Raw genomic sequence first — 13,599 nt, forward strand, 5'->3', positions numbered from 1 at the left:
CCGTCACCAGCATCCCCCTGTTTTGCCACCCTGCCCCCCCCAGTCACCAGCATCCCCCTCTGTCCTGCCACCCTCCCTCCCCGTCACCAGCATCCCCCTCTGTCCTGCCACCCTCCCTCCCCGTCACCAGCATCCCCCTCTGTCCTGCCACCCTTCCCCCCCCCCCCGTCACCAGCATCCCCCTGTGTTTTGCCACCCTGCCCCCCCCCTCACCAGCATCCCCCTGTGTTTTGCCACCCTGCCCCCCCCCCCGTCACCAGCATCCCCCTCTGTCCTGCCACCCTCCCCCCCCCCCCAGCATCCCCCTCTGTCCTGCCCCCCCCAGCATCCCCCTCTGTCCTGCCACCCTCCCTCCCCGTCACCAGCATCCCCCTCAGTCCTGCCACCCTCCCCCCCCCCCCCAGCATCCCCCTCTGTCCTGCCACCCTCCCTCCCCGTCACCAGCATCCCCCTCAGTCCTGCCACCCTTCCCCCCCCCCCCCCGTCACCAGCATCCCCCTGTGTTTTGCCACCCTGCCCCCCCCCCCGTCACCAGCATCCCCCTCTGTCCTGCCACCCTCCCCCCCCGTCACCAGCATCCCCCTCTGTCCTGACACCCTCCCCCCCCCCCCGCCCCCCCCCCCAGCATCCCCCTCTGTCCTGCCACCCCCCCCCCCAGCATCCCCCTATGTCCTGCCACCCTCCCCCCCCCCCCCCCCCCCCCCCCCCCCCCCCCCCCCCCCCCCCCCCCCCCCCCCCCCCCCCCCCCCCCCATCACCAGCATCCCCCTCAGTCCTGCTACCCTTCCCCCTCCGTCACCAGCATCCCCCTCTGTCTTTTTCTAACCCGGTGTAAAAAAAACAAACAAAAAAAACACCACAGACACAAAACGTAAAAACAGTACATAAAACACACACTAACACTTACATGTGTAAAAGCATAACACTTAGACACCCTCTAAGGGTGCCTTCCCACACATCGGATCCGCAGCGGATTTCAGTGTCAGTGCATCCCTATGAGAATATATATTTGCAGCGGGAATGACATCCCGCTGCGTGTATGTAAGTTAACCCCCGCTGGCCGGAGCATACATCACCTCCTCCTCGCTCTGGCTTGCTTCGGGGGTTCTCGGCAGGACGTCCCGCTCAGCCAATCAGTGACTGCGGCGGGGCAGCACACTGATTGGCTGCGTGGGATGAGCAGCATGAAATCCGCTGCGGATCCGGTGTGTGTGAAGGCACCCTAAAGAAAGAAACAAAAAAATGGCCCTTCTCGGCTGAGGAGGCATTCGCCTAGATTGCCCCCGATATTGAAACAACCATCATCTTCCATCTCATCTTCAAGATTCTCCATCCTATTCAAGATCTGGGTGTCATTCTCAAGTCGCTATCTTTTCTCATCATCAACAGCAATGATTCAGCATCATTCTCAGGGAACTACTACCCTCATTCTCCGTTAAGATTCCTCTCACCCAAAGTAACGCTATCACACTACGGCCTATTGCAGCATCACCCACCTGCTCAGTTGTACCCAAGTTTGCCTATTCCTGGTTGCATCCAGAGAGACTGTCGCTATTGACAACCACCGTGTTAATAAACGCACAACTTCCGTTGTTTCTGAACCCTGGCATTGGTCTAGTTATTGGTGCCTTGACTAAGGGCAACAAAGAATTGTCCTGGGGTCCCGCTTGCTCAAGTTCCCATGGTTTTGCCCTGCACCCTCGTGCCAATACCGTGACCATAACATCTAACAGTGGCAGCCCGGGTACCGCTAACACCTATCTCCCCAGAGGGTTACTCCATGGTGCTACCCTGGAGTGCTGTGCGCAATTGAAAACCGTTGTACGGATACAATGCGTAAGGCTAGCGGTGAAGGGACAGGGGTGCAGAAATGCCAGTGAGGGCACAAGGCACAGGAGTGGAGATGCAATGTGTGCTGGTGAGGGGCAGCCTGCATTACGCTCATCCAGCATCCTTGGGTTCATTGAACAATTAAGCAGGGGCCAGGGTACACCTGTGCTGGGTCCGAGCAGCGCGAACAGGTGGTAAAGTGGATAAGCGATAATGCTTCCACTCACTTGTCCACCACCCAATCATCTACCCAGTCCACTCCTTCCTCTCAACCTGCCACCATTGCCCACTCCCAGGAGCTCTTTTCGGGTCCTTTTCTCCATTCTAGTACTTAAAGAATCCCAGGAGCTAGCTGAGGATTTTCTGTGTGGTGATGCCCAAACACTGGAGCATCCGCCATCTCCTGGTGACTTTGGTGTTGTGTATCAGCAACCTGCACATCAAATCGTCATTGATGATGATGAGACACAGTTGCCATCGGGGGAGGCTGTTATTATGGTGAGTGGGTAGGAGGAGAAGCAGAGTGTGGAAGAGGAGGTGCCGGATGATGAGGTCACTGACCCGACCTGGTCAGGGGTGATGTCCAGTAGGGAAAGCAGTGGAGATGAGGAGGGCTGTGCAGCACCACAAAAGGCAGCTAGAGGCAGAGGACGGTCCATTGAGAGGAAACAGGGCAGAGGCAGCAGGGCTCCAGATGTTCCCCGTAGCAGCCATTCATGCAAAGCCCCCCCATCGAAGACATCCTCTTTGGTGTGGAGCTTTTTTAACGTGTGTGCGGATAACAAACTCAGAGCAGTTTGCACACTCTGCCACTCAAAGCTGAGTAGGGGCTCTGAGAAGAGCAACATCACGACCTCAGGCATGCTGCGTCACTGGGAAGCCAAGCACTGGGCTGAGTGGGAAAGAGCAAGTGCACAACAATCTGCACCCGGCGTTGCCGCCACTACCTCTTCCCCTTCTGCAGTCCTGACCACCAACCACGACACCTTCCCATCTGCCTCTGTTTCGGCCACTTGGGGCCTTCTTCCACAACCTCCACTTCGCCTGCGTCTGCACCTTCTCCTGCACCATCATGCGCCTCATCCCATCGATTGTCCATCTACCCGGAGGTACAAGTATATCTCAAGTCACACACATGCCCAAGCCTTAAACTGCCACATTTCCAAACTGCTGGCCCTAGAGATGTTGCCGTTTAGGCTTGTGGAGACACAGGCCTTCCGTGACCTAATGGCGACTGCCGCACCACGCTCTTTCGTCCCTAGCCCCCACTACTTTTCCTGGTGTGCCATTCCCACCTTGCACCAGCATGTGTTCTGTAACATCCCCCAAGCAGAGGAGGCATATCGGCAGGAAACACTGTCCCTGGCCGGCTGTCTCTGCGCTCGGTAATGCTGGGAGGGACTAATAACAGTGACCTTGACCTCAGATTAACCCTCCCAGCAATTACATAGTGCAGAGACAGCTGGCCAGGGAGAGTGTTTACATGAGCTGTCTCTGAAGGGAGAGCAATACAGAGACAGTGAACTGCTCACAAACAGATTTCTGTGTTTTTAGCAGAAAGCAGCAGCTCAGAATGGGGGGAAGGAGACTGAAAAGGTAATAACAAGTATGGAACAAATTGTTAGTCTCCAGGAAGGGGGATGATTCAATATGTATTTTACCAAAGTGGAATACCCCTTTTAACTATGTTAGCTGAGATGAGAATACTCCTGTAACCCATCGCTATACCATGAACACAATACACAGCAGAATCTACAATGACAGAACATGCTGCCGGTCATCGTCCCCATATACCAAATCCACATGGACTTTTATGTGCGGAGAAAAAGGGGAGAACAAATGTGCTGGTATATAGGTAACATGACCTCCATCACTGTAATGTTCTTCTCTCCCATGGATCTGACCACTTCCTGGTTTCCTCTATGGATTGTGGCCATGCTGTTACCATGCAGCAGTGCACACACTTTCCCACAATCCCCCTACTTACACAATGGAGCCTGACTGCCAATACTTCCTGGACAGACCAGGAGATCATATGTTCCACCATCAGGCTGGGTTCACACACAGTATTTTGGTCCTCATATTGCAACAAAACCAGGAGTGGATTGAAAACACAGTAAGGCTATGTTCACACACAAATTTAGTGGATGGCCGTCATTTAAAGAGAACCTATCACCAAAAAGTATACGCAGTTATTTTACAGTAGGGAGGAAGTAAATGTAACCAAACATAAAACAAATCACATCTAAAAGCATCAGGGCTCTAAATTCTGTCATTATATTGTAGGAAAATGACCAAGGAAACAGCTCCTAGAAGTGTCCATCTTCAGGTTGGCAGTATGACACATAGGCCACGCCCCCAGAGTCAGTACTTTGGACTATTAGGTTTCTCCAGTGTATCTAAACCTGTAATCTATGATACTGACTATAAACCTACAACAGCTGAAGCTACTGGACCAGTATACGAGTATATCATATATTATGGAGACCCTCTAAGCCTTTGCATCTAATCTCAAGATTATGGGTACTGTGCTGAACTCCTGCATCTACACACTCTTTACACAGAGATTTATCTGACAGATCTTTGAAGCCAAAGGAACAGATTATAAACAGGGAACATGTCAAAGGAAAGACTGAGATTTCTCCTCTTCTCAAATCCATTCCTGGCTTTGGCTTCAAGAATCTGTCAGATAAATTTCTCTGTGTAAAGGCCCCCTTAGTGCGGCAGTGTATCTAAACCCATGGATCTCTTTGGCTTTGCATATACGCCCGTCATGTGTGATACGGTCTGCGATTCAGGTGTATCTAAACTGTTCTTGTGTGATTTTATCTATATGCAGAAAATAGATCGTAACTCAGGAACGGAGCCCCGGATCTGTGAAAGAACGGCACCACTGGAATCAGCGCAGCACGGCCGTTCCAGGTATGAAGCCCTTATAGTTTCAGCTCACAGGCCGCCCAGAGGGGAAGGGTTAAAGCAGTGAATCCCTTCCTCTGCGGGCCGGCTGTAAGCTGAAGATGCAGGATGCACAGGGCACTGTAAAGGGGGGCACTGTAATGTCTCTGCAGCATAAGGCACAGGGGAGCTGCTTTCCCTTCCCTCTGCCTGTATCCTGCACAGGGGAGGGGGGCACTGTAATGTCTCTGCAGCATAAGGCACAGGGGAGCTGCTTTCCCTTCCCTCTGCCTGTATCCTGCACGGGGGAGGGGGGCACTGTAATGTCTCTGCAGCATAAGGCACAGGGGAGCTGCTTTCTCTCCTCTCTGCCTGTATCCTGCACAGGGGCGGGGGGCACTGTAATGTCTCTGCAGCATAAGGCACAGGGGAGCTGCTTTCCCTTCCCTCTGCCTGTATCCTGCACAGGGGCGGGGGGCACTGTAATGTCTCTGCAGCATAAGGCACAGGGGAGCTGCTTTCCCTTCCCTCTGCCTGTATCCTGCACAGGGGAGGGGGGCACTGTAATGTCTCTGCAGCATAAGGCACAGGGGAGCTGCTTTCCCTCCTCTCTGCCTGTATCCTGCACAGGGGCGGGGGGCACTGTAATGTCTCTGCAGCATAAGGCACAGGGGAGCTGCTTTCTCTCCTCTCTGCCTGTATCCTGCACGGGGGAGGGGGGCACTGTAATGTCTCTGCAGCATAAGGCACAGGGAGCTGCTTTCTCTCCTCTCTGCCTGTATCCTGCACGGGGGAGGGGGGCACTGTAATGTCTCTGCAGCATAAGGCACAGGGGAGCTGCTTTCTCTCCTCTCTGCCTGTATCAGGGGTGGGGAACCTTTTCCATGTCGAGGGCCGGTCGGGCATTAATAAAATAATTCGAGGGCCGCATACCGTGTGCGGCAGTTAGTAGCGTGAATTTGCAGCACCCGGGGCAAGGCAAAGTATTGTTCCCCTAGTCCCCCTGCTATTGTAGTTAACCCCCCCAGTGATGCCCCTTGTAGTCTAGTTAACCCCCAAGTCATGTCCCTGGTAGCCTAGTTAACCCCCCCAGTGATGCCTCTGGTAGGCCTAGTTAACCCCCATCAGACATGTCCCTGGTAGCCTAGTTAACCCCCATCAGACATGTCCCTGGTGGCCTAGTTAACCCCCATCAGGCATGTCCCTGGTGGCCTAGTTAACCCCCATCAGGCATGTCCCTGGTGGCCTAGTTAACCCCCAAATAAAAAAAAATAAACATCCCACTCACCTTACCTCCGAACCCACGCTGCCCATGTCCTCTTCTGTCCCAGGTCCTCTGTGCCAGTCTTCTCCTGCAGGCGGCGCGCGATGAAATGACGTCATCGCGCACGGCCCGCAGGAGACTGAAGACACGCGCCGCTCTGCGGGGGAAGAAGCCGGCACAGACAGCATCCTCCTGTGTCCGGCAGCTGTCACAGACACCGGAGGATGCTGTGTATGCTGGCTCCTTCCTCCTCCAGAGCAGCGCGCATCACAGGGGAGCTGAGGTTCCCCACCCCTGGCCTATATCCTGCACGGGGGAGGGGGGCACTGTAATGTCTCTGCAGCATAAGGCACAGGGGAGCTGCTTTCCCTCCTCTCTGCCTGTATCCTGCACGGAGGCGGGGGGCACTGTAATGTCTCTGCAGCATAAGGCACAGGGGAGCTGCTTTCCCTTCCCTCTGCCTGTATCCTGCACAGGGGCGGGGGGCACTGTAATGTCTCTGCAGCATAAGGCACAGGGGAGCTGCTTTCTCTCCTCTCTGCCTGTATCCTGCACAGGGGCGGGGGGCACTGTAATGTCTCTGCAGCATAAGGCACAGGGGAGCTGCTTTCTCTCCTCTCTGCCTGTATCCTGCACGGGGGAGGGGGGCACTGTAATGTCTCTGCAGCATAAGGCACAGGGGAGCTGCTTTCCCTCCTCTCTGCCTGTATCCTGCACAGGGGCGGGGGGCACTGTAATGTCTCTGCAGCATAAGGCACAGGCTGCAGGGACATTAACATTAAGAGTTACAGGGCGATCTCATGAGATTGCTCTGTATCTCCAGAGCGCAGGTGATGCAGGGAACATCCAGCAGAGCTCTTTCGAAAAGAGCCGGCCCATGACTGTTTATATAAACTGTTATAGCGCCTCACAGAGGCCATAAAAGTAATGACATATTTACAGTAATGCTATGGCACTTAAAGGAGGCCTGTCACCCCCCGCGCCGGGGTGACAGGCTCCCGACCCCCAGATAGATCCCCATATACTTACCTGATGTCGCCGAGTCCCGCTGCCGGTCCCGGGACGGAGATATCCCGGTGAGAAGCGCAGCAGAGATGAGTCCGGCTCCATTCATTCTCTATGGACGCTGGTCCCATCTGCACAGCGCGCGCGCCGGCTTCTCACCGGGATATCTCCGTCCCGGGACCGGCTCCGGCAGCGGGACTCGGCAATATCAGGTAAGTATATGGGGATCTATCTGGGGGTCGGGAGCCTGACAGGTCCTCTTTTAAGGCCACCAAATTTCCCAAACCCAGTCATTGTTTCTCTTTAAAGGCAAATAATTGTCGTTATTTTAAAACATTGGTCGTTGTTATGAAATAACACCAATTATTTGTCATAAAATGACGGCCATCCACTTGGGTTCTACAATTTGTGAACATAGCCTTTCTGTGTTTTCAATCCACTTCTGGTTTTGGTTGCAAAATACTGAGCAAAAATACTGTGTGAACCCAGCCTCTAAGTGGGCGCCATAAGATGGTTGTAACCAAGGGCAACAAGGCAAACAAAGCAGGAACCTGGGGGATTGGTAAGTATATAATTAGTCTGATTGTACAGATAATGTGGGATCATTCACCCAATACAGAAATAAGATTGTTATAAGAGAAGGAGGAGGGGTCCTTACCATCGCTGGGGGTTATAGCACTCATTCCTGATCCAAGGAAGATGGGAAAATCTCCTGCAAGATGAAGAAAACACTTTATTACATTTGGAAGCAAAAAAAATTACAGATCTTGCTATTTGTTCTGTATTTTTTTAGCTTCTATTTGGGGATATTTATAATATTCTGTTTCTTTTATATCTTTTTTATTTTGGAGGACACAAATCCTCTGTGTGCTCAGAGTTAATGTCTCTTCCTCTGCCGATCTCTTGTAATAATATGAATATTCTATATTCCGGGTTCTATCAGTTCTGGGATAAAAATTCTGTCTTGTTTTTTTCAGTTTCATGACGTTTATCTAATAAAAATTATTCAGAAACTTTCAGCACTTTACTGTTTATCAGCAATAATTGGATTCTACAACATTTGTAGCCAAGTAGGGGACGTTCACCTCTAAAGGGGTCAAGACGCCATTTTATTTCAGAACATTGATACATAACTCACAATCTTCATCATTAAAGCTACCAGTGCAAAGGGCCCTGTGTGAACTTTGGCTCCATATGAATGTATGTTTTTAATACTACATGAATTTATATATATTTTATGCATATAAGTCACAGACTTGTTTTAGGTAAATTATGATGATTTTTTCCTTTATTGTACATGAGATTTCTTTCATTGCATATTACATTTTTATTCATGTCAAAAAACTTGTTTATATACACACCTCCTACCTATATATACTTCCTAATTTATACATTGTAAACATACTATCGTAATTACTAGTGATGAGCAAGTACTAAAATGCTCGGGTGGTCGTTACTCTAAACCAGGGGTCTCAAACTCGCGGCCCGCGGGCCAACTGCGGCCCTCGGGACACTAGTTTGCGGCCCCCACCTCAATGGTAGCTTCCCTGTAAGTGCGGCCCTCATCAGCAGCTCAGCCGCGATTGGCTGAGCTTAACTTTATGCTCAGCCAATTGCGGCTGAGCAGCTGATGACGCGGCAGAGGGGGGCCAGCATCAGGGACGGCTGCAGCTGTTCGGCTGGCCTCCCGAAGACGACGGAGAGGTGGGCAGCGGCGGTGGTGGTGGGAGGGGAGTTGTGCGGTGCAGGGGCCAACAGCCGACCCCTAGCGTCCCTGCCACACATGCAGCTCCCCGGTCTCTGGAGGAGGAGGCCGCAGGAACTCCAAGGTGATCGCATCGCTGCAAGTCCTGCAGTGCAGATCCCCGATCCTGCTTTACAGCCCCAGGACTTGCAGCGATGCGATCACCTCACCCTGCAGTCCCCGCTGCCTTCTTCTCCAGAGATCGAGGAGCTGCATGTGCGGCTGAGAGGAGTGCGCCAGTTGCGGGGGTGAGAGGAGGAGGAGGAGGAGGAGGAGGAGGAGGAGGAGGAGGAGGAGGAGGAGGAGGAGGAGGAGGAGGAGGAGGAGGAGGAGGAGGAGGAGGAGGAGGAGGAGGAGGAGGAGGAGGAGGAGGAGGAGGAGGAGGAGGAGGAGGAGGAGGAGGAGGGGTGTGTGCCCAGCTCCCCCCAGTCCCCTCTCAGTGACCCCCAGCTCCCCCCAGTCCCCTGTGTAACCCCCCAGTCCCCTCTCAGAGACCCCCAGTCCCCTTTGTCACCCCCAGTCCCCTGTGTCACCCCCCTGCTCCCCCCAGTCTCCTGTGTCACCCCCCGCTCCCCTCTGTCACCCCCAGTCCCCTCTCAGGGACCCCCAGTCCCCTGTGTCACCCCCCTGCTCCCCTCAGTCCCCTGTGTCACCACCCAGCTCCCCCCAGTCCCCTGTGTCACCCCCAGTCCCCTGTGTCACCCCCCTGCTCCCCTCAGTCCCCTGTGTCACCACCCAGCTCCCCCCAGTCCCCTGTGTCACCCCCCAGCTCCTCCCAGTCCACTTCTTGTGGAAAACCTGATGCGGCCCAGCCTCACCCAGACTCTACCTCCAGCGCCCCCCGGGTAAATTGAGTTTGAGACCCATGCTCTAAACGAATATCTCCCAATACTCGAGTGCTCGTTTCGAGTAACGAACCCCATTGAAGTCAATGGGAGACTTGAGCATTTTTTGAGGGGACTCAAGTTCGGTTGAGGGAAGGTCGTGTGAAAACCTGTCAACCTCAGAAATTGATGTAAACACAACGAAAATGGACAGGAAACAGCAGGGGCAGCATGTATGCATGCCTCTGAGGCTGCCTAATGCCACCATTATGCCTAATTCTGGGCAACAGCCTGATTAAAACAGAGGTAGGCATAGGGACCACCCAAAAACTCATACTTATACCAGACCTAGCATGGCAGTGAGCTCACAGAGAACCATTAAAAGTGAGTGAGGAAGAAAGTGAGCCCCCCCCCAAATTAGGCCAAACACTGCATGGCATTGAGCACACAGAGAACTGCCGGGATCAGCAGTAGCCAACATGGAGGCCAGGCAGGAGCAATAGTAACCAACATGGAGGCCAGGCAGGAACAACATTAGTTAACATGGAGGCCAGGCCCAGGCAGGATCAGCAGTAGCCAACATGGAGGCAAGGGCAGGCACACCAGTAGTCAGCAATAGTACACATGGATGCCAGTTAAGGCCCAACAGTAGCCAACATGGAGGCAAGGGCAGGCACACCAGTAGTCAGCAGTTGTCAACATGGATGCAAGTTAAGGCCCAGCATTAGTCAACATGGATGCCAGTTAAGGCCCAGCAGTAGCCAACATGGAGGCAAGGGCAGGCACAACAGTAGTCAACATGGATGCCAGTAAAGGCCCAGCAGTAGCCAACATGGAGGCAAGGGCAGCATGGTGGCTCAGGGGTTAGCACTGTACAGGGCAGTTTCTAGGCCATTTTGGCAACAGGGCGACTCTGAAAAAAGCGCCCCCCGCCCCCTACACCTCCTCTGGAGCGGGCGCAGGTCCCACTGAATTTACTAAAGCTGGGTTTACGCTACGTTTTTGCACTTGTGTGCATTTATTTTAATTCGTTTTTCTATAGACTTTCATTATTTAAAAAAACGCATCTGCTTTTTTAATGTGCACAAAAACATGGTAGACTAAATTTTTGTGTATGTTAAAAAAAGGATGCGTTCTGAGATGATTGACAGGAAAAGAGGCTTCTAAGTGACCTCTTTTCCTGTCAGTCATCCTGCAGAGCTCCCTGACAGGCAGAGAGCAGTGACTAGTCACAGATGACTAGTCACAGCCCAGATGACCAGTTCCTGGCTCTTTGCTTGTTTCATGCGCCAAAATAATAGACTTCATTTCAGCAGCTAAATGTTCTACAGAAGACAGAGAACACAAAGCAAGGGAGCGTTTTGGCATCTTCCGGGCACCGCTAGTAGCGTTACCAGGAAAATCTAAGTTAATGGTTTGCTTTATCTTTTACAAGTCTATGGCACTATACATTCTTCCAGCAGAATGAAAATCCGCCTCAAGAATGGAGCGCAATACACTGTAATAGAAATCAGTATTGCAGCAGATTTCACTGTGAAACTCGCAGCGTGAAACCTACTGCACATGTGGTGTGTGTGTATGTACCCTTATAAACCTATGGTAAGTTCCAGAACCGGATGTTGCAGCTGTATCTTTTTTTTTCCAGGCTGCCTTAATCAACAGCTGCACCATGCGGGTCTGGTTCTGGTACTTACTGTAAAGGTAGCTGCACACTTACTGCATTCACAGTGGATTTCACGCTGTGAGTTAGCAGCAAAATTCGCTGTGAATCCTGGTAGCATGATTTTTAATGGGGTTACAAATCCGCAGCAGAATTTACATTCTGCTGCAAGTATGTAACCCGGCTCCTTTAAACCCCCCCTCCCCCCCAGCATACATTACCCACTCTGTGCCGCGGCTGCATGTGAGGCTCCCATCAGTCCTGCTCAGCCAATCAGTGACTGCAGCGCGGCCGTGCACTGATTGGCTGAGCGGGACTGACCGAGGTAATGTATGCTGCGGGCAGTAGGGGTTAAAGGGGCCGAGTTACATATTCGCAGCGGAGTGTAAATTCTGCTGTGGATATGTAACCCTATTAAAAAAATCACACTACCAAACTCACAGCCTGAAATCCGCTGCGAATCCGGTACATGTGAAGCTAGTATATATACAGACAGATCAATAGATAAGTACTAACATATATATATATATATATATATATATATATATATACACACACACACACACACACTAGTATACTACACAGTATGGACATCACACATACATAGAATATTAGCATCACACTATATATACTATAGGACATCACACATACATAGAATATTAGCATCACACTATACATACCATACATACATACACATGCCTTTCACATTGAACTCTTGTAGCTGGGTGCAGTCTAGGAAGGGTTAAATCATTAGGCTGAGGTCCTATACTAATAACCCTCCCCCACCCCCTCCTCCTGACTGAAGCTGCAAAGGGTCCTGAGCTAAGGTGGAAAGGATGAGGAAGATGAGAAAGTATAGACTGTGGGTATAAAGCTGCCCATCACCCCACACCCCACAATTACATACACCCCAACACTGCTGATCCCCCTCAGTGACCCCCCTCTCCCCCTGCAGCAGCACTTACACAGACGTTGTCTTCAGCTGTGTGCAGGCTGGGTCGGGGGAGGAGACGCTGTCACACAGGAGCTGCTGCCTGTGTGCTGGATGATCAGTAGAGCCACAGGGGAACGTGGGGAAGACCCTGCTGCCTCCTCTATCCTCTTCCCTGTACAGAGGCCACAAAGGAGCCCCCAGGAGCCAGGTACTGTGTGTGTGGGCGCTCTGAAGTCTGAGCCTGCTGCCCTGTGCAGAATGTCACTGCTGCTGAGTGAGGAGGGGGAGGGCGCCCCCTAGCTGTCATCGCCCCGTGCTAAAAGTTTGTATGTTCTCTCAGTGTTTGCGTGGGTTTCCTCCGGGTACTCCGGTTTCCTCCCACACCCAAAAACATACAGATAGGTGAAGCGCTGCGGAATCTGTGTGCGTGATAAGGCCAGGATATGCGATTTTACCTACCTGCACCGTACCTATATGACTACACATATATATAGGCCTCTTGATCAGAAGCTCCAGTACATTAGAGAGTCACTGATAGGGTTAACTTATAGTTGGACCATTTCTTACCTTGGAAAACTTCTGATATGGACACTAGAAAGAATGTTTTGTCTCAAGAACTATTTCCCTCAGAGACATGTTTATCAGCGTTCAAGGCCGTTCTCAGAGGAAAGCTGCCTGTCTGTTACAGTGGGAATAATGTGAAAGTATCATTGCACAGAATGTATTGTTCTAACCTTTTTGACCTTTTTGAATAATAATAATAAATACTAATATAGATGCCATTGCGCATGACTGAATATCTAAATCACTAGCACCGCCTCATCTATGTCTTATTAGCATTTGTTACCACCCTATATTTTATCTGTCTATAAAATGTGATTACTATAATAAGACTTGGGCCATTATCCAGGCTTATAATCATGATACAATGTCTTATCTGTGTCAGTGACGTATAAGTAACGAGCTGGTAATACTGCAGGATTCCAACTCTAGATATAATTGAAAAACCATCCTTTACCTGGGTTTTTGGCTTCTCTCCATAGAGAGAGGTCAACATATAAATTTAACCTTAACATTTGTCGCCCTTGGCAGGGACTCAGCCTCTTGCAACCAGAACGCAGACAGACGGGATGCGGTGATTTATCCGTCATCGGACGCACAGATATAACTGGCCAGATAAGAAGGATTTCCTTTCTTACGCACTATCTGTGCCTCAGGGGAACGGAGTCTATTTGTTAGACAAAGAACTCTGTAACCCAGGATAGGACAAGGTTAAAGTGCTGCATTGCCGTCGCTAACTGTGGTGTGATTGAGATAAGCTGTTGCTGTATTTATGCTGAATTAAGGAAAGGGATTGCCGAACATGATCACTTCTATGTCCTTACGGGGAGGCTGTGATTAATGCTTAACCCTTGTAATACAGCATGGCATCGAGAACAGCTGC

At 51.4% G+C, this 13,599-nt stretch overlaps 1 protein-coding gene across 7 annotated transcripts in view; it reads right to left on the reverse strand.

The window, feature by feature from the left end:
• Nucleotides 1-13,599, reverse strand: part of LOC138792249 (NACHT, LRR and PYD domains-containing protein 3-like) — a 250,482-nt gene that overhangs the window by 141,328 nt on the left and 95,555 nt on the right. For 6 of the 7 annotated variants that reach the window (XM_069969450.1, XM_069969451.1, XM_069969449.1 and 3 more), the window contains one exon: nt 7,652-7,705. In XM_069969450.1, coding sequence (XP_069825551.1) covers nt 7,652-7,676 — 25 coding nt within the window. In that variant the 5' untranslated portion in view covers nt 7,677-7,705. Of the gene's footprint in view, nt 1-7,651; nt 7,706-12,186; nt 12,386-13,599 lie in introns of those variants that run through there. The other variant, XM_069969452.1, reaches the window with a different exon arrangement.

This window comes from Dendropsophus ebraccatus, chromosome 5 (genome assembly GCF_027789765.1).
Source record: "Dendropsophus ebraccatus isolate aDenEbr1 chromosome 5, aDenEbr1.pat, whole genome shotgun sequence".
Classification (NCBI taxonomy): domain Eukaryota; kingdom Metazoa; phylum Chordata; class Amphibia; order Anura; family Hylidae; genus Dendropsophus; species Dendropsophus ebraccatus.